This window comes from Rhododendron vialii, chromosome 4a (assembly GCF_030253575.1).
Source record: "Rhododendron vialii isolate Sample 1 chromosome 4a, ASM3025357v1".
NCBI classification, from domain to species: domain Eukaryota; kingdom Viridiplantae; phylum Streptophyta; class Magnoliopsida; order Ericales; family Ericaceae; genus Rhododendron; species Rhododendron vialii.
In genome coordinates, this window is record NC_080560.1 from 13,765,580 (window position 1) to 13,781,123 (window position 15,544).

General features: G+C 38.7%; 4 protein-coding genes across 8 annotated transcripts; 2 read left to right on the forward strand and 2 right to left on the reverse strand.

Annotated features, from left to right (window-relative positions):
- Positions 1-83: 83 nt before the first annotated feature.
- On the reverse strand, positions 84-1,868 carry LOC131323701 (disease resistance protein RFL1-like). Its single transcript, XM_058355548.1, has one exon. It carries the CDS (start codon positions 1,866-1,868, stop codon positions 84-86), a length of 1,785 nt encoding a protein of 594 aa, XP_058211531.1.
- Positions 1,869-2,937: 1,069 nt separating this feature from the next.
- Positions 2,938-6,886, forward strand: LOC131323277 (uncharacterized). Of its 3 annotated transcripts, XM_058354984.1 has the most exons (5): positions 2,938-3,169; positions 3,408-4,222; positions 4,351-5,251; positions 6,164-6,294; positions 6,384-6,886. In XM_058354984.1, the coding sequence occupies exons 2-5, from the start codon at positions 3,473-3,475 to the stop codon at positions 6,486-6,488; spliced, it is 1,887 nt and encodes a 628-aa protein (XP_058210967.1). In that variant the 5' UTR covers positions 2,938-3,169; positions 3,408-3,472; the 3' UTR covers positions 6,489-6,886. The 3 variants fall into 3 exon arrangements, with proteins under 3 accessions (XP_058210967.1, XP_058210966.1, XP_058210968.1); XM_058354983.1 differs by lacking the exon at positions 2,938-3,169 and having other exon boundaries at positions 3,235-4,222; XM_058354985.1 differs by lacking the exons at positions 2,938-3,169; positions 6,164-6,294 and having other exon boundaries at positions 3,235-4,222.
- A 1,172-nt stretch (positions 6,887-8,058) lies between these two features.
- LOC131323702 (disease resistance protein RFL1-like) lies at positions 8,059-9,855 on the reverse strand. The gene has a single exon (XM_058355550.1). The coding sequence runs from the start codon at positions 9,853-9,855 to the stop codon at positions 8,059-8,061; it is 1,797 nt and encodes a 598-aa protein (XP_058211533.1).
- A 1,069-nt stretch (positions 9,856-10,924) lies between these two features.
- On the forward strand, positions 10,925-14,873 carry LOC131322612 (uncharacterized). Of its 3 annotated transcripts, XM_058353991.1 has the most exons (5): positions 10,925-11,156; positions 11,395-12,209; positions 12,338-13,238; positions 14,151-14,281; positions 14,371-14,873. In XM_058353991.1, exons 2-5 carry the CDS (start codon positions 11,460-11,462, stop codon positions 14,473-14,475), a joined length of 1,887 nt encoding a protein of 628 aa, XP_058209974.1. In that variant the 5' UTR covers positions 10,925-11,156; positions 11,395-11,459; the 3' UTR covers positions 14,476-14,873. The 3 variants fall into 3 exon arrangements, with proteins under 3 accessions (XP_058209974.1, XP_058209973.1, XP_058209975.1); XM_058353990.1 differs by lacking the exon at positions 10,925-11,156 and having other exon boundaries at positions 11,221-12,209; XM_058353992.1 differs by lacking the exons at positions 10,925-11,156; positions 14,151-14,281 and having other exon boundaries at positions 11,221-12,209.
- Positions 14,874-15,544: the final 671 nt, after the last annotated feature.

Here is a 15,544-nt window from a genome sequence, read left to right on the forward strand (position 1 = left end):
GGCAATGCCTCGATAGTAGAACCCCGAAGGCTAAGCACTTCAAGGCTAGTCTTTAGATCCCCGAGTATAGCTATGTCCTCCAACTAGCAATGTTCCAGACATAACATTCCAAGGCTTGATAATTTTGCGAGCGATGATGGTAGTTTCTGCAAACTCATTCGACATAAAATTAACACTGTAAGTTGCTTCATCCCACTAAAAAAATTGTCTGGAACTTTAAGATATGAAAATTTGCTATTGACGAACATCAAGGTGTGGAGTTGCGGACATGTCAACTCATTCGGAAGCCCTTTAATTTTTTCAGCTCTTAATGAGATTGCTGAGTACCGAGGCCCATTAATAGGATTACGAGGCCATCGAACAGCACCATGATCGATAAGAAATGCTTCTTCCTTGCGTGCGATTGAGATGCCAACATCTCTTATGACATCATGTATCCTTACAACATTTTCATCATTGTCATTTAACAGCAGAGAAGCAGATTTGAGGGAACCAACCAGGGTACGTACAGCATCTCTTGCTTCCTCTAGCGTACGCGGGTTTTGAGAGAGCAAACACCTCGTTAAGCAATGTCTCGCCAAGTCATCGATTGAAGTCTCAACATCTTTAGGATACAAACAACATAGCAAGAAACAAGATTTTGCATCCGAGGACCACAACATATCGTAGCTCAACTTTAAAGAAGCCAAAACACTTGGGTTAATGCCCTCAATGTTCGTGATCATGTGCCTCTCAAGGTTATCCAGTGCATTTTTCCATGCATGATCTGGCTTACCTTTTAACGCTGCTCCAAGTGCATTTATGGCAACTGGCAAACCTTTACATTTTTTGCACACTTCACACGCTAGATAATATATTTCTGGCCGAGACTCATCAATAGAATTTCCCGTTAGTTTCTTGAATAGGGTCCATGCTTCTGGCATCGGTAGTTCTGCAATTGGGAAACTTCTATCGACTTTCATTCTAGTTAACAAATTTTCATTTCGAGATGTTAGCAAAACTTTGCAGCCTGTCGTCGACCCATTTACGAGAGGAATACCAATAGCTTTAATGTCCACCTCTTCCCAAATATCGTCCAATATGACGAGATATTTCTCCCCGTTGATGAATTTATTCCACAACTTAGTTGCTCTTCCTTTTTCAGCACTTGTGGCATCCAATTCAATATCCAATCTGTCAGCTAATTTTGATTGTATTTCCTTCACATTGAGATCCTTAGAGACAACTGCTAGTGGGACTTGCTTAAAAGTTCCATCGTGTCGCATTTTCTTGCCCACCTCCTCAACTAACGTGGTCTTACCGACGCCTCCTAACCCGTGTACACCAATAACATTAACACTGGGATCTTTTAATGCATCCACGATATCCTTGAAGACCGGTGCTCTAGAGTCCAAGTTAATGTAATTCTTGTTGGATGGGAACTCAAGTTCTGAAGGAGACGGCCTAGCGTGTGAAATTTCATCAAAATGGCTATCTTGAGTGAGTTTTTGGACACCCGCTATCTTCTCTTCGGCTTGTTTGCTCAGTCTGTAACGCCGCTTGATGTTAGGACATGAGCACGCAAGGCAACTCATGTTTCCCGTACCACTGCTCTGCCCCACAAGTTCCTGAACATCACGTGTCATCCTGTTCACCTCCGTGCGCCAATGCAAAACAGCATTATAAACCTCTTCACCGCGTTGATTGGCCACACAAACGTTTTCTTCAATTATTTCGCTACGATCTTTAAGACTTCCCATTTCAGCTTGCAGATTTTCGAGGTTTGTCTTGTAGTGAATAACATATTTCCCTGCCTTGATTGCTGCTTTGACCGCTTCATCAAAGGCCAGACATCCCAACTTCTCAATTATGCCTTGAGGAGTACACATTTTCAGTTCAGTCTTTTTTCCCTCCTCTGTGGAATTGTTTTCTGTGATGAAATTCTTCGACAAGAGAAATCTCTATGTAGTCTGTTTCTGCAGGAGAGACGGAGATGAAAAGGAAGGTAAGAGCAATGCACCACACTGTATTAGCCAAAAGGAAGTATAATCGCCTTATGACTTTTTTGAAATCATATATGCCCTACATATTCCCTATAAGCAACACTGCACCTATTATTGCTAAATTTGTCCGATCGGTTCAATAAAATCTTCAGTTTTTTCATTTATGACTAATCTTTCTAGTACGTAATGGAATCATATTATCAATTTTTTTTCTTCGTCTTCTTTCTTTGAAAATTTTTGAATTTAGCTTTTTGCAATTGGAGCTGCTTTTGTACTTTCATTGTATACCCTTTATAAAGTAATGATATCTGCAATTTGGTCCCTAGAAGAGATGAAGCGCACGTGAAAATCTTTGAGAGCAACCTTGTCACGGACAAAATGAAAATCGATCTCCACATGCTTGGAGCGAGCATGGAAAACCGGGTTGGCAGTAAGATAGATGGCTCCGATATTGTCGCACCAAAGAGACGGGGCAGTTGGAAGCGAAATGCCGAGCTCAAACAATTAAGACTGTAGCCATGACAACTCGGCAGCCGCATCGGCTAGAGCTTTGTACTCAGACTCAGTGGATGAACGAGCCACAATGCGTTGTTTACGGCATAGTTTTAAATATCGGCCGATACGGTACGTATCGGCCGATTCATACCGGAATTTTCGACTCCCGATTCGGATATAGGCCGATATATCGGTGAGATTGAAATTCACAGGCGTATCGGCCGGTTCCCGATACGTATCGGTCTGTAACCGATATTTGGACCGGTACGGCCGATACGGCCGATACGTATCGGTTCTGAAAAAAAAAAAAAAAAACAGAAAAACCAAAAAACAGAGCTCCTTCCACACACAAAGCATCAAACCATCAATTCCTTCCACTTTTCACAGCTTTTTTCCTAAAATTTTGGATCTTGTCTTGGAAAATAAGTAAATAACACAACAATCTGATCATTACCTGCCGTTGGCTTTCTTATCTTCTCTTCTATCTTCATTCTTTCACAAATTTCTTTCTTCAACAAGTCACTCTTCAACATATTTCAAGAAAGGAAAAAAATTCCAAAAAAATAGTTTAAGATTCTTGAGAAATGGATGATATTGATTGCTGATGCAGAGCATTTGGAGCTGAACTGCTGATTTGGTGAAGTAAACGGAAAGAGGAGAAGAAAGGAATGGTTGTAGATTGAACTTTGAAGGTATTTGTTTCCCCTGATGCTTTGATTTGGGGTTTTTTTTTTGTTTGGGGGGGTGGCGAGAGGAGTTCTCTTTGAAAGGGAAAGAATATTTATACATTGGCAATTTTTTGTTTTCTTCTCATTATTAAGATTTTGTTAGTTTTATATTTTTTTTGGTAATTACTAATTAATGATTTTTGACATTACTTGTTTTTCATAGGTTAATCATCAAATTAAATGTCGCGTGGACGTGGTGCAGGTAGTAGTGGTACTGGGTTTGATCCAAATACTCCTAGTGATGATATTGGGTGGAAGTTTGGAAAAATGGTTGAAAACAACAGAAGTAGATCACAATGCATTTTCTGTGGGAAAATTGTGAGTGGTGGTATAACTAGGTTGAAAGAACATTTAGCACACAAAAAAGGAAAAGTGTCCTCATGTCCTAGTGTTAGTGGTGAAGTTCGGGAGTTAATGATGAAACATTTGAAAGACAATAACAAAAAACAAGAAGATAAAAGAAAAAGACATGAGGAATTGAAGGAACAAATAAGAGCTACTCAATGTGACGAGGAATTTGAGTATCCGGCATTTAACAATGATAGTGATGACTCAGATCCAGAAATGACCATAGCACGACAAGAAAGCGTAAGAATGCAATATGAACACGAGGAGAGACAAAGATTTCAAAACAGAACAGGGCGTAGATATCATGTAGGAGGAAGTAGTGGGGCTGGACGTAGCGGCAATCATGATATTGGGCCTCCTCCTGGTTTTTCTAAACGATGTTCTAGTGTTCACGAGACTAACACAAAAAAGCAATGGTCCAGTTTAACAACACCAGAAGCACGATTGGCAGAAATAGAGGTTGATCTTCATCGGAGTAAAGGGAAGAAACAATCGAAATTGTCTAGTCGATTCATGAAGGCAGCAAAGCAAAAATTGGGAAGGGCAGTTAGCCAATTTGTGCTATATACATGGTTGCCATCAAACATGGTAAATTCTCCATGGCTTGAACCAATGCTTGATGTTGCTAGAGAGGTTGGGAAAGGAACAAAACTTCCAAGTTCATACGAGGTGAGTCTCACAGTTAAAGCTTACAAACATTTCTTCTAGTGTTTATGCTATTGCTATTTGGAAAATAACATTAAGCATGCATTACATTCTGTTTTATATTTTGCTTTATTTTTGGTTATTAATTGTAGGTGGCTGAAGTTTATTTGCCTAAAGAATACGAGGCCATACAAAAATGGATAGGATCTTTGAAGACTACTTGGGAGGAGAGAGGTGTTAGCATTATGTGTGATGGATGGTCAGGACCTAGAAGGAGGCATCTCGTTAATTTTCTTGTGTATAGCAATCGTGGAACAGTTTTTCACAAGTCTATTGATGCAACAGATGTACTTAGCAGAACAGCGGATTACTACTTCGGCCTCATGGATAAGGTAGTGGAAGAAATTGGGGAGCAATATATTGTCCAAATTATAACGGACAACGAAGCTGCTATGAAGGCGGCTGGTAAGAAACTTATGGAAAAGAGGCCCCATTTGTATTGGACCGCATGCACCGCTCATTGCATTGATTTAATTTTGGAGGACATTGGTGAGAAAAAGAATGTGAAAGCGGTGTTGGAAAAGGCAAAGAAAGTCACGCGTTTTATTTATAATTATGATTGGGTCGTTAATTACATGAAAAATTACACCGATGGAAGAGATTTGTTACGGCCTGTCATCACACGCTTTGCCACCAATTTTATTACTTTGGAGAGTTTGGTTAGATACAAGATTGGTTTGAAAGATATGTTCAATTCTACTGAATGGAAAGCTACTAGATATGCTAGAATGCAAGGGGCGAAAGAAGTTAAAGATATCCTTGAATCTAAGGATTTTTGGGCAAAAGCTGCAGATATACTAAAAATACAAGAACCGCTGGTAAAGGTACTTAGGCTTGTGGACGGGGATCGAAAACCCACGATGGGGTTTATATACGAAGCCATGGACAGGGCTAAGATGGCAATACAAAATAATTGTCGTTATTATACCGAGTATTGGAGAATTATCGACCGTCGATGGGCTATTCAGTTACATACGGATTTGCATGCAGCAGGTAAATATTTTACATTTTTATGATGAATTAAAATATTAGTATTTAGTCCTAGTTCTTTTGAGAAAAATCTGAGCAACAAGTGATTTGGCTCCGTTCCGAAAAAAAAAATAAATATTTATTTTTTAAGAAAGTATTCTAAAACAAGGCGTAACAAGTGATATGTTATGTCACCATCAATTTTTAGAACTTGTACTGTGTTTTCTCCGAGCAACAAGTGCCCAGGCGACTCCGAATTCATATTTAGTGGGGTCAACCGGTCAACTGAACACAGTGAACAAACTGTTGAACCCGTACATGCACATACCAATTGTGTCTTGCACGTGAAAATCCCCAGGTAAAGGTACAAGTAGCCTTTTAGGCTATAAAGCTATGAAAACCTATTTGACTTTCTTAATACTTTATAGTACTATTTTATTATTTATTTTTATTCACTAGGAGACAGTACCAAATATGGTAGGATGTTTACCCCTTTTTCCGTGCTCAAAGTTTTACCAATTTGACTTCACCAAATAAAAAAGAGAGGAAAATAGGGAGGCTCAGTGATGAAGCGGTGCCCACTGCCCAGTGATGCCGTTCGGATTTCTAGAATGGCATTGGCGGGCAATTCAATTTGATTTTACCAAATATCATTGCATTTTATGTTCTCCTAGTCTCCTAATGATATTGCCATAAATTGGCGGGCAATTCAATTTTGTATTTGGAGCAAAACCACTCCATTGTTAAAGGGATGCACTGCTTGAGGTGCCAAAATTGCCGACTCCAATTTTATAATTTGTCTTTTCAACTCACTAATGATTTTTCAGTCATGGACTTTTTTAGTTGTTGCTAAATTGACAATTGCAATGTAAAAGGACATATTTGAAAATTTATTTCATTGTTTAACTTTCTTATGGGCTCAATAAATAAATGCAGGTTATTTTCTAAATCCAATATATCAATACGGTGGCAACTTGTCTAATCATAGGGAGGTCATGGATGGAGTTAGAAAAGTAATTATGAGATTACTGCCAGATCTAAATGAGCAAGTGGAAGCCATCAACCAAGTAAGTTGTTGATTTACAGTTCTTACTTCTTATGCCAATATATTGCTCATTAATTTAGATTTGTGATAAAAATATATTATGATGTGCAGATTTCGGTATTTCGAAATAAAGAAGATTCTTTTGGAACAACAGTGGCCCAAGTAGCAGTTCAAGCAACTAATCCTGGTAATTATTTAAGTGACACACTTTTTTAATTTACCATCTTCTTTTATATTATAGTCCAATAAAATACATCATCGTGAGTCTAGTATTTCTAATTTTTTTGTTATGTAGCTGAATGGTGTCCATTATGGCGTATCTGTCCCCCAACTTCAAAAAGTTGCTGTGAAAGTATTGAGTCAAACCACTTCTTCAAATTGTGAGCGAAACTGGAGTACCTTTAGCCTTATACACACAAAGACAAGGAATCGATTAAAATATCAAAAATTAAACAAGATTGTCTATGTGTACTACAATATGAGGCTAAAGATTAGGCATGCGACTAGAAGAAGTGATGAGGAGAGAGATGATCATTTTAATCCCATTAATCTTGATTACATCTTTGACGAGGATGATCCATTAGCTGAATGGTTGCAAGAGGAAGAGCACGCAATATTGGATGATGTAGACAATTCAGAATGGTTGGATACAGGTGATACGCAGAATCCCCAAAATGTAGACCTATCTGAAAACAGTTCAAGTGGAGGTCGTGGTTTGAGTCCGTCTGGTAGTGGCAGTGGGGATGATGATGGTCCTAATGGTTGGGAAACACAAGATAATATAGTGAATCGCACTACTTATCATGAGGAGGATGGTGGAATTAGGGATTCTACACAACAACGACGACACTCTGTATCATCTGATGATGGGGGATTGAATAGGATTAGATGTTCACGTCCTATTAGTGACATTTATACTAATCCTAATCTCAGAGACCAATTTGGACAGCTTGAAGTTGGGCAAGATCATGGGAGAGCACATCATTGGCAGCAAAGACCCATATATCCATATTATCCCCCTCAAGAACAACAATCTTATTTTAATCAACCAGAACCACCATTTATGGGGATAGGATATCCACATCGATCTCACCAGCATTCATACAGTGGGAGCTCTTCATATGGTAGTAATCCTACGGTCAGAGAACCATCAACACATGGGTATTCACAACAACAATCCGATAGTAGCGGCACCACCAATAATTTTGAGCACTGTAATTTCACCAACAACTTCTACGGATACGTATTTGGAGCTGCTGGGCAAAATAGTCATGGTGATGATCAATTTAATGAGGAATATGTAGATCCTGCAGTACCTCCACGTCATTCATTCTGGCATTGAAGTTGTATTAGCAAAATTATGTATGACTTAAAAGCTATGAGCTTGAAACTAGTTGTGGCTAGCGCTTATGTAATGTAAAACCTCTATGGTGTGTTTATTTTAATGTTTTCATCTTATTTTTGCTATTTATGTCAATTATATCGAAACTTATAATGTTGCATTTTTCTCATATTTGTAAAATCTTATTGACTTGCGAGTTTTGATAAATTATCGGATATTTCACATGAAGAGAATGGGCTATTACATGTCTTAAATTAATTAAAATGTGATAATTTAAGCCAATGTTTGGGGTAAAAGTATATTTTTCAAGTTTTATACATGTTGCTGATGATTTTTAAAAATTCACGACCGCGACACCCGATTCCAGCGACGTATCACCGATATGTCCCGATACCGATATACCGCGACCGATACCGCGACGGCGACCGATACCGCGATTTAAAACTATGCCTCCAACTGGCAATGTTCCAGACATAACATTCCAAGGCTTGATAATTTTGCGAGCGATGATGGTAGTTTCTGCAAACTCATTCGACATAAAATTAACACTGTAAGTTGCTTCATCCCACTAAAAAAATTGTCTGGAACTTTAAGATATGAAAATTTGCTATTGATGAACATCAAGGTGTGGAGTTGCGGACATGTCAACTCATTCGGAAGCCCTTTAATTTTTTCAGCTCTTAACGAGATTGCTGAGTACCGAGGCCCATTAATAGGATTACGAGGCCATCGAACAGCACCATGATCGATAAGAAATGCTTCTTCCTTGCGTGCGATTGAGATGCCAACATCTCTTATGACATCATGTATCCTTACAACATTTTCATCATTGTCATTTAACAGCAGAGAAGCAGATTTGAGGGAACCAACCAGGGTACGTACAGCATCTCTTGCTTCTTCTAGCGTACGCGGGTTTTGAGAGAGCAAACACCTCGTTAAGCAATGTCTCGCCAAGTCATCGATTGAAGTCTCAACATCTTTAGGATACAAACAACATAGCAAGAAACAAGATTTTGCATCCGAGGACCACAACATATCGTAGCTCAACTTTAAAGAAGCCAAAACACTTGGGTTAATGCCCTCAATGTTCGTGATCATGTGCCTCTCAAGGTTATCCAGTGCATTTTTCCATGCATGATCTGGCTTACCTTTTAACGCTGCTCCAAGTGCATTTATGGCAACTGGCAAACCTTTACATTTTTTGCACACTTCACACGCTAGATAATATATTTCTGGCCGAGACTCATCAATAGAATTTCCCGTTAGTTTCTTGAATAGGGTCCATGCTTCTGGCATCGGTAGTTCTGCAATTGGGAAACTTCTATCGACTTTCATTCTAGTTAACAAATTTTCATTTCGAGATGTTAGCAAAACTTTGCAGCCTGTCGTCGACCCATTTACGAGAGGAATACCAATAGCTTTAATGTCCACCTCTTCCCAAATATCGTCCAATATGACGAGATATTTCTCCCCGTTGATGAATTTATTCCACAACTTAGTTGCTCTTCCTTTTTCAGCACTTGTGGCATCCAATTCAATATCCAATCTGTCAGCTAATTTTGATTGTATTTCCTTCACATTGAGATCCTTAGAGACAACTGCTAGTGGGACTTGCTTAAAAGTTCCATCGTGTCGCATTTTCTTGCCCACCTCCTCAACTAACGTGGTCTTACCGACGCCTCCTAACCCGTGTACACCAATAACATTAACACTGGGATCTTTTAATGCATCCACGATATCCTTGAAGACCGGTGCTCTAGAGTCCAAGTTAATGTAATTCTTGTTGGATGGGAACTCAAGTTCTGAAGGAGACGGCCTAGCGTGTGAAATTTCATCAAAATGGCTATCTTGAGTGAGTTTTTGGACACCCGCTATCTTCTCTTCGGCTTGTTTGCTCAGTCTGTAACGCCGCTTGATGTTAGGACATGAGCACGCAAGGCAACTCATGTTTCCCGTACCACTGCTCTGCCCCACAAGTTCCTGAACATCACGTGTCATCCTGTTCACCTCCGTGCGCCAATGCAAAACAGCATTATAAACCTCTTCACCGCGTTGATTGGCCACACAAACGTTTTCTTCAATTATTTCGCTACGATCTTTAAGACTTCCCATTTCAGCTTGCAGATTTTCGAGGTTTGTCTTGTAGTGAATAACATATTTCCCTGCCTTGATTGCTGCTTTGACCGCTTCATCAAAGGCCAGACATCCCAACTTCTCAATTATGCCTTGAGGAGTACACATTTTCAGTTCAGTCTTTTTTCCCTCCTCTGTGGAATTGTTTTCTGTGATGAAATTCTTCGACAAGAGAAATCTCTATGTAGTCTGTTTCTGCAGGAGAGACGGAGATGAAAAGGAAGGTAAGAGCAATGCACCACACTGTATTAGCCAAAAGGAAGTATAATCGCCTTATGACTTTTTTGAAATCATATATGCCCTACATATTCCCTATAAGCAACACTGCACCTATTATTGCTAAATTTGTCCGATCGGTTCAATAAAATCTTCAGTTTTTTCATTTATGACTAATCTTTCTAGTACGTAATGGAATCATATTATCAATTTTTTTTCTTCGTCTTCTTTCTTTGAAAATTTTTGAATTTAGCTTTTTGCAATTGGAGCTGCTTTTGTACTTTCATTGTATACCCTTTATAAAGTAATGATATCTGCAATTTGGTCCCTAGAAGAGATGAAGCGCACGTGAAAATCTTTGAGAGCAACCTTGTCACGGACAAAATGAAAATCGATCTCCACATGCTTGGAGCGAGCATGGAAAACCGGGTTGGCAGTAAGATAGATGGCTCCGATATTGTCGCACCAAAGAGACGGGGCAGTTGGAAGCGAAATGCCGAGCTCAAACAATTAAGACTGTAGCCATGACAACTCGGCAGCCGCATCGGCTAGAGCTTTGTACTCAGACTCAGTGGATGAACGAGCCACAATGCGTTGTTTACGGCATAGTTTTAAATATCGGCCGATACGGTACGTATCGGCCGATTCATACCGGAATTTTCGACTCCCGATTCGGATATAGGCCGATATATCGGTGAGATTGAAATTCACAGGCGTATCGGCCGGTTCCCGATACGTATCGGTCTGTAACCGATATTTGGACCGGTACGGCCGATACGGCCGATACGTATCGGTTCTGAAAAAAAAAAAAAAAAACAGAAAAACCAAAAAACAGAGCTCCTTCCACACACAAAGCATCAAACCATCAATTCCTTCCACTTTTCACAGCTTTTTTCCTAAAATTTTGGATCTTGTCTTGGAAAATAAGTAAATAACACAACAATCTGATCATTACCTGCCGTTGGCTTTCTTATCTTCTCTTCTATCTTCATTCTTTCACAAATTTCTTTCTTCAACAAGTCACTCTTCAACATATTTCAAGAAAGGAAAAAAATTCCAAAAAAATAGTTTAAGATTCTTGAGAAATGGATGATATTGATTGCTGATGCAGAGCATTTGGAGCTGAACTGCTGATTTGGTGAAGTAAACGGAAAGAGGAGAAGAAAGGAATGGTTGTAGATTGAACTTTGAAGGTATTTGTTTCCCCTGATGCTTTGATTTGGGGTTTTTTTTTTGTTTGGGGGGGTGGCGAGAGGAGTTCTCTTTGAAAGGGAAAGAATATTTATACATTGGCAATTTTTTGTTTTCTTCTCATTATTAAGATTTTGTTAGTTTTATATTTTTTTTGGTAATTACTAATTAATGATTTTTGACATTACTTGTTTTTCATAGGTTAATCATCAAATTAAATGTCGCGTGGACGTGGTGCAGGTAGTAGTGGTACTGGGTTTGATCCAAATACTCCTAGTGATGATATTGGGTGGAAGTTTGGAAAAATGGTTGAAAACAACAGAAGTAGATCACAATGCATTTTCTGTGGGAAAATTGTGAGTGGTGGTATAACTAGGTTGAAAGAACATTTAGCACACAAAAAAGGAAAAGTGTCCTCATGTCCTAGTGTTAGTGGTGAAGTTCGGGAGTTAATGATGAAACATTTGAAAGACAATAACAAAAAACAAGAAGATAAAAGAAAAAGACATGAGGAATTGAAGGAACAAATAAGAGCTACTCAATGTGACGAGGAATTTGAGTATCCGGCATTTAACAATGATAGTGATGACTCAGATCCAGAAATGACCATAGCACGACAAGAAAGCGTAAGAATGCAATATGAACACGAGGAGAGACAAAGATTTCAAAACAGAACAGGGCGTAGATATCATGTAGGAGGAAGTAGTGGGGCTGGACGTAGCGGCAATCATGATATTGGGCCTCCTCCTGGTTTTTCTAAACGATGTTCTAGTGTTCACGAGACTAACACAAAAAAGCAATGGTCCAGTTTAACAACACCAGAAGCACGATTGGCAGAAATAGAGGTTGATCTTCATCGGAGTAAAGGGAAGAAACAATCGAAATTGTCTAGTCGATTCATGAAGGCAGCAAAGCAAAAATTGGGAAGGGCAGTTAGCCAATTTGTGCTATATACATGGTTGCCATCAAACATGGTAAATTCTCCATGGCTTGAACCAATGCTTGATGTTGCTAGAGAGGTTGGGAAAGGAACAAAACTTCCAAGTTCATACGAGGTGAGTCTCACAGTTAAAGCTTACAAACATTTCTTCTAGTGTTTATGCTATTGCTATTTGGAAAATAACATTAAGCATGCATTACATTCTGTTTTATATTTTGCTTTATTTTTGGTTATTAATTGTAGGTGGCTGAAGTTTATTTGCCTAAAGAATACGAGGCCATACAAAAATGGATAGGATCTTTGAAGACTACTTGGGAGGAGAGAGGTGTTAGCATTATGTGTGATGGATGGTCAGGACCTAGAAGGAGGCATCTCGTTAATTTTCTTGTGTATAGCAATCGTGGAACAGTTTTTCACAAGTCTATTGATGCAACAGATGTACTTAGCAGAACAGCGGATTACTACTTCGGCCTCATGGATAAGGTAGTGGAAGAAATTGGGGAGCAATATATTGTCCAAATTATAACGGACAACGAAGCTGCTATGAAGGCGGCTGGTAAGAAACTTATGGAAAAGAGGCCCCATTTGTATTGGACCGCATGCACCGCTCATTGCATTGATTTAATTTTGGAGGACATTGGTGAGAAAAAGAATGTGAAAGCGGTGTTGGAAAAGGCAAAGAAAGTCACGCGTTTTATTTATAATTATGATTGGGTCGTTAATTACATGAAAAATTACACCGATGGAAGAGATTTGTTACGGCCTGTCATCACACGCTTTGCCACCAATTTTATTACTTTGGAGAGTTTGGTTAGATACAAGATTGGTTTGAAAGATATGTTCAATTCTACTGAATGGAAAGCTACTAGATATGCTAGAATGCAAGGGGCGAAAGAAGTTAAAGATATCCTTGAATCTAAGGATTTTTGGGCAAAAGCTGCAGATATACTAAAAATACAAGAACCGCTGGTAAAGGTACTTAGGCTTGTGGACGGGGATCGAAAACCCACGATGGGGTTTATATACGAAGCCATGGACAGGGCTAAGATGGCAATACAAAATAATTGTCGTTATTATACCGAGTATTGGAGAATTATCGACCGTCGATGGGCTATTCAGTTACATACGGATTTGCATGCAGCAGGTAAATATTTTACATTTTTATGATGAATTAAAATATTAGTATTTAGTCCTAGTTCTTTTGAGAAAAATCTGAGCAACAAGTGATTTGGCTCCGTTCCGAAAAAAAAAATAAATATTTATTTTTTAAGAAAGTATTCTAAAACAAGGCGTAACAAGTGATATGTTATGTCACCATCAATTTTTAGAACTTGTACTGTGTTTTCTCCGAGCAACAAGTGCCCAGGCGACTCCGAATTCATATTTAGTGGGGTCAACCGGTCAACTGAACACAGTGAACAAACTGTTGAACCCGTACATGCACATACCAATTGTGTCTTGCACGTGAAAATCCCCAGGTAAAGGTACAAGTAGCCTTTTAGGCTATAAAGCTATGAAAACCTATTTGACTTTCTTAATACTTTATAGTACTATTTTATTATTTATTTTTATTCACTAGGAGACAGTACCAAATATGGTAGGATGTTTACCCCTTTTTCCGTGCTCAAAGTTTTACCAATTTGACTTCACCAAATAAAAAAGAGAGGAAAATAGGGAGGCTCAGTGATGAAGCGGTGCCCACTGCCCAGTGATGCCGTTCGGATTTCTAGAATGGCATTGGCGGGCAATTCAATTTGATTTTACCAAATATCATTGCATTTTATGTTCTCCTAGTCTCCTAATGATATTGCCATAAATTGGCGGGCAATTCAATTTTGTATTTGGAGCAAAACCACTCCATTGTTAAAGGGATGCACTGCTTGAGGTGCCAAAATTGCCGACTCCAATTTTATAATTTGTCTTTTCAACTCACTAATGATTTTTCAGTCATGGACTTTTTTAGTTGTTGCTAAATTGACAATTGCAATGTAAAAGGACATATTTGAAAATTTATTTCATTGTTTAACTTTCTTATGGGCTCAATAAATAAATGCAGGTTATTTTCTAAATCCAATATATCAATACGGTGGCAACTTGTCTAATCATAGGGAGGTCATGGATGGAGTTAGAAAAGTAATTATGAGATTACTGCCAGATCTAAATGAGCAAGTGGAAGCCATCAACCAAGTAAGTTGTTGATTTACAGTTCTTACTTCTTATGCCAATATATTGCTCATTAATTTAGATTTGTGATAAAAATATATTATGATGTGCAGATTTCGGTATTTCGAAATAAAGAAGATTCTTTTGGAACAACAGTGGCCCAAGTAGCAGTTCAAGCAACTAATCCTGGTAATTATTTAAGTGACACACTTTTTTAATTTACCATCTTCTTTTATATTATAGTCCAATAAAATACATCATCGTGAGTCTAGTATTTCTAATTTTTTTGTTATGTAGCTGAATGGTGTCCATTATGGCGTATCTGTCCCCCAACTTCAAAAAGTTGCTGTGAAAGTATTGAGTCAAACCACTTCTTCAAATTGTGAGCGAAACTGGAGTACCTTTAGCCTTATACACACAAAGACAAGGAATCGATTAAAATATCAAAAATTAAACAAGATTGTCTATGTGTACTACAATATGAGGCTAAAGATTAGGCATGCGACTAGAAGAAGTGATGAGGAGAGAGATGATCATTTTAATCCCATTAATCTTGATTACATCTTTGACGAGGATGATCCATTAGCTGAATGGTTGCAAGAGGAAGAGCACGCAATATTGGATGATGTAGACAATTCAGAATGGTTGGATACAGGTGATACGCAGAATCCCCAAAATGTAGACCTATCTGAAAACAGTTCAAGTGGAGGTCGTGGTTTGAGTCCGTCTGGTAGTGGCAGTGGGGATGATGATGGTCCTAATGGTTGGGAAACACAAGATAATATAGTGAATCGCACTACTTATCATGAGGAGGATGGTGGAATTAGGGATTCTACACAACAACGACGACACTCTGTATCATCTGATGATGGGGGATTGAATAGGATTAGATGTTCACGTCCTATTAGTGACATTTATACTAATCCTAATCTCAGAGACCAATTTGGACAGCTTGAAGTTGGGCAAGATCATGGGAGAGCACATCATTGGCAGCAAAGACCCATATATCCATATTATCCCCCTCAAGAACAGCAATCTTATTTTAATCAACCAGAACCACCATTTATGGGGATAGGATATCCACATCGATCTCACCAGCATTCATACAGTGGGAGCTCTTCATATGGTAGTAATCCTACGGTCAGAGAACCATCAACACATGGGTATTCACAACAACAATCCGATAGTAGCGGCACCACCAATAATTTTGAGCACTGTAATTTCACCAACAACTTCTACGGATACGTATTTGGAGCTGCTGGGCAAAATAGTCATGGTGATGATCAA

Excerpts from the sequence above, each read along its gene's own strand:
- LOC131323702 (XM_058355550.1), bottom strand. The coding sequence starts at position 9,855 with ATGTGTACTCCTCAAGGCATAATTGAGAAGTTGGGATGTCTGGCCTTT.
- LOC131323701 (XM_058355548.1), bottom strand. The coding sequence starts at position 1,868 with ATGTGTACTCCTCAAGGCATAATTGAGAAGTTGGGATGTCTGGCCTTT.
- LOC131323277 (XM_058354983.1), top strand. The coding sequence starts at position 3,386 with ATGTCGCGTGGACGTGGTGCAGGTAGTAGTGGTACTGGGTTTGATCCA. Across the intron at positions 4,223-4,350 it reads AACTTCCAAGTTCATACGAG|GTGGCTGAAGTTTATTTGCC; the intron begins GTGAGTCTCACA and ends TATTAATTGTAG. Across the intron at positions 5,252-6,163 it reads TACGGATTTGCATGCAGCAG|GTTATTTTCTAAATCCAATA; the intron begins GTAAATATTTTA and ends AAATAAATGCAG.
- LOC131322612 (XM_058353990.1), top strand. The coding sequence starts at position 11,373 with ATGTCGCGTGGACGTGGTGCAGGTAGTAGTGGTACTGGGTTTGATCCA. Across the intron at positions 12,210-12,337 it reads AACTTCCAAGTTCATACGAG|GTGGCTGAAGTTTATTTGCC; the intron begins GTGAGTCTCACA and ends TATTAATTGTAG. Across the intron at positions 14,282-14,370 it reads AAGTGGAAGCCATCAACCAA|ATTTCGGTATTTCGAAATAA; the intron begins GTAAGTTGTTGA and ends TATGATGTGCAG.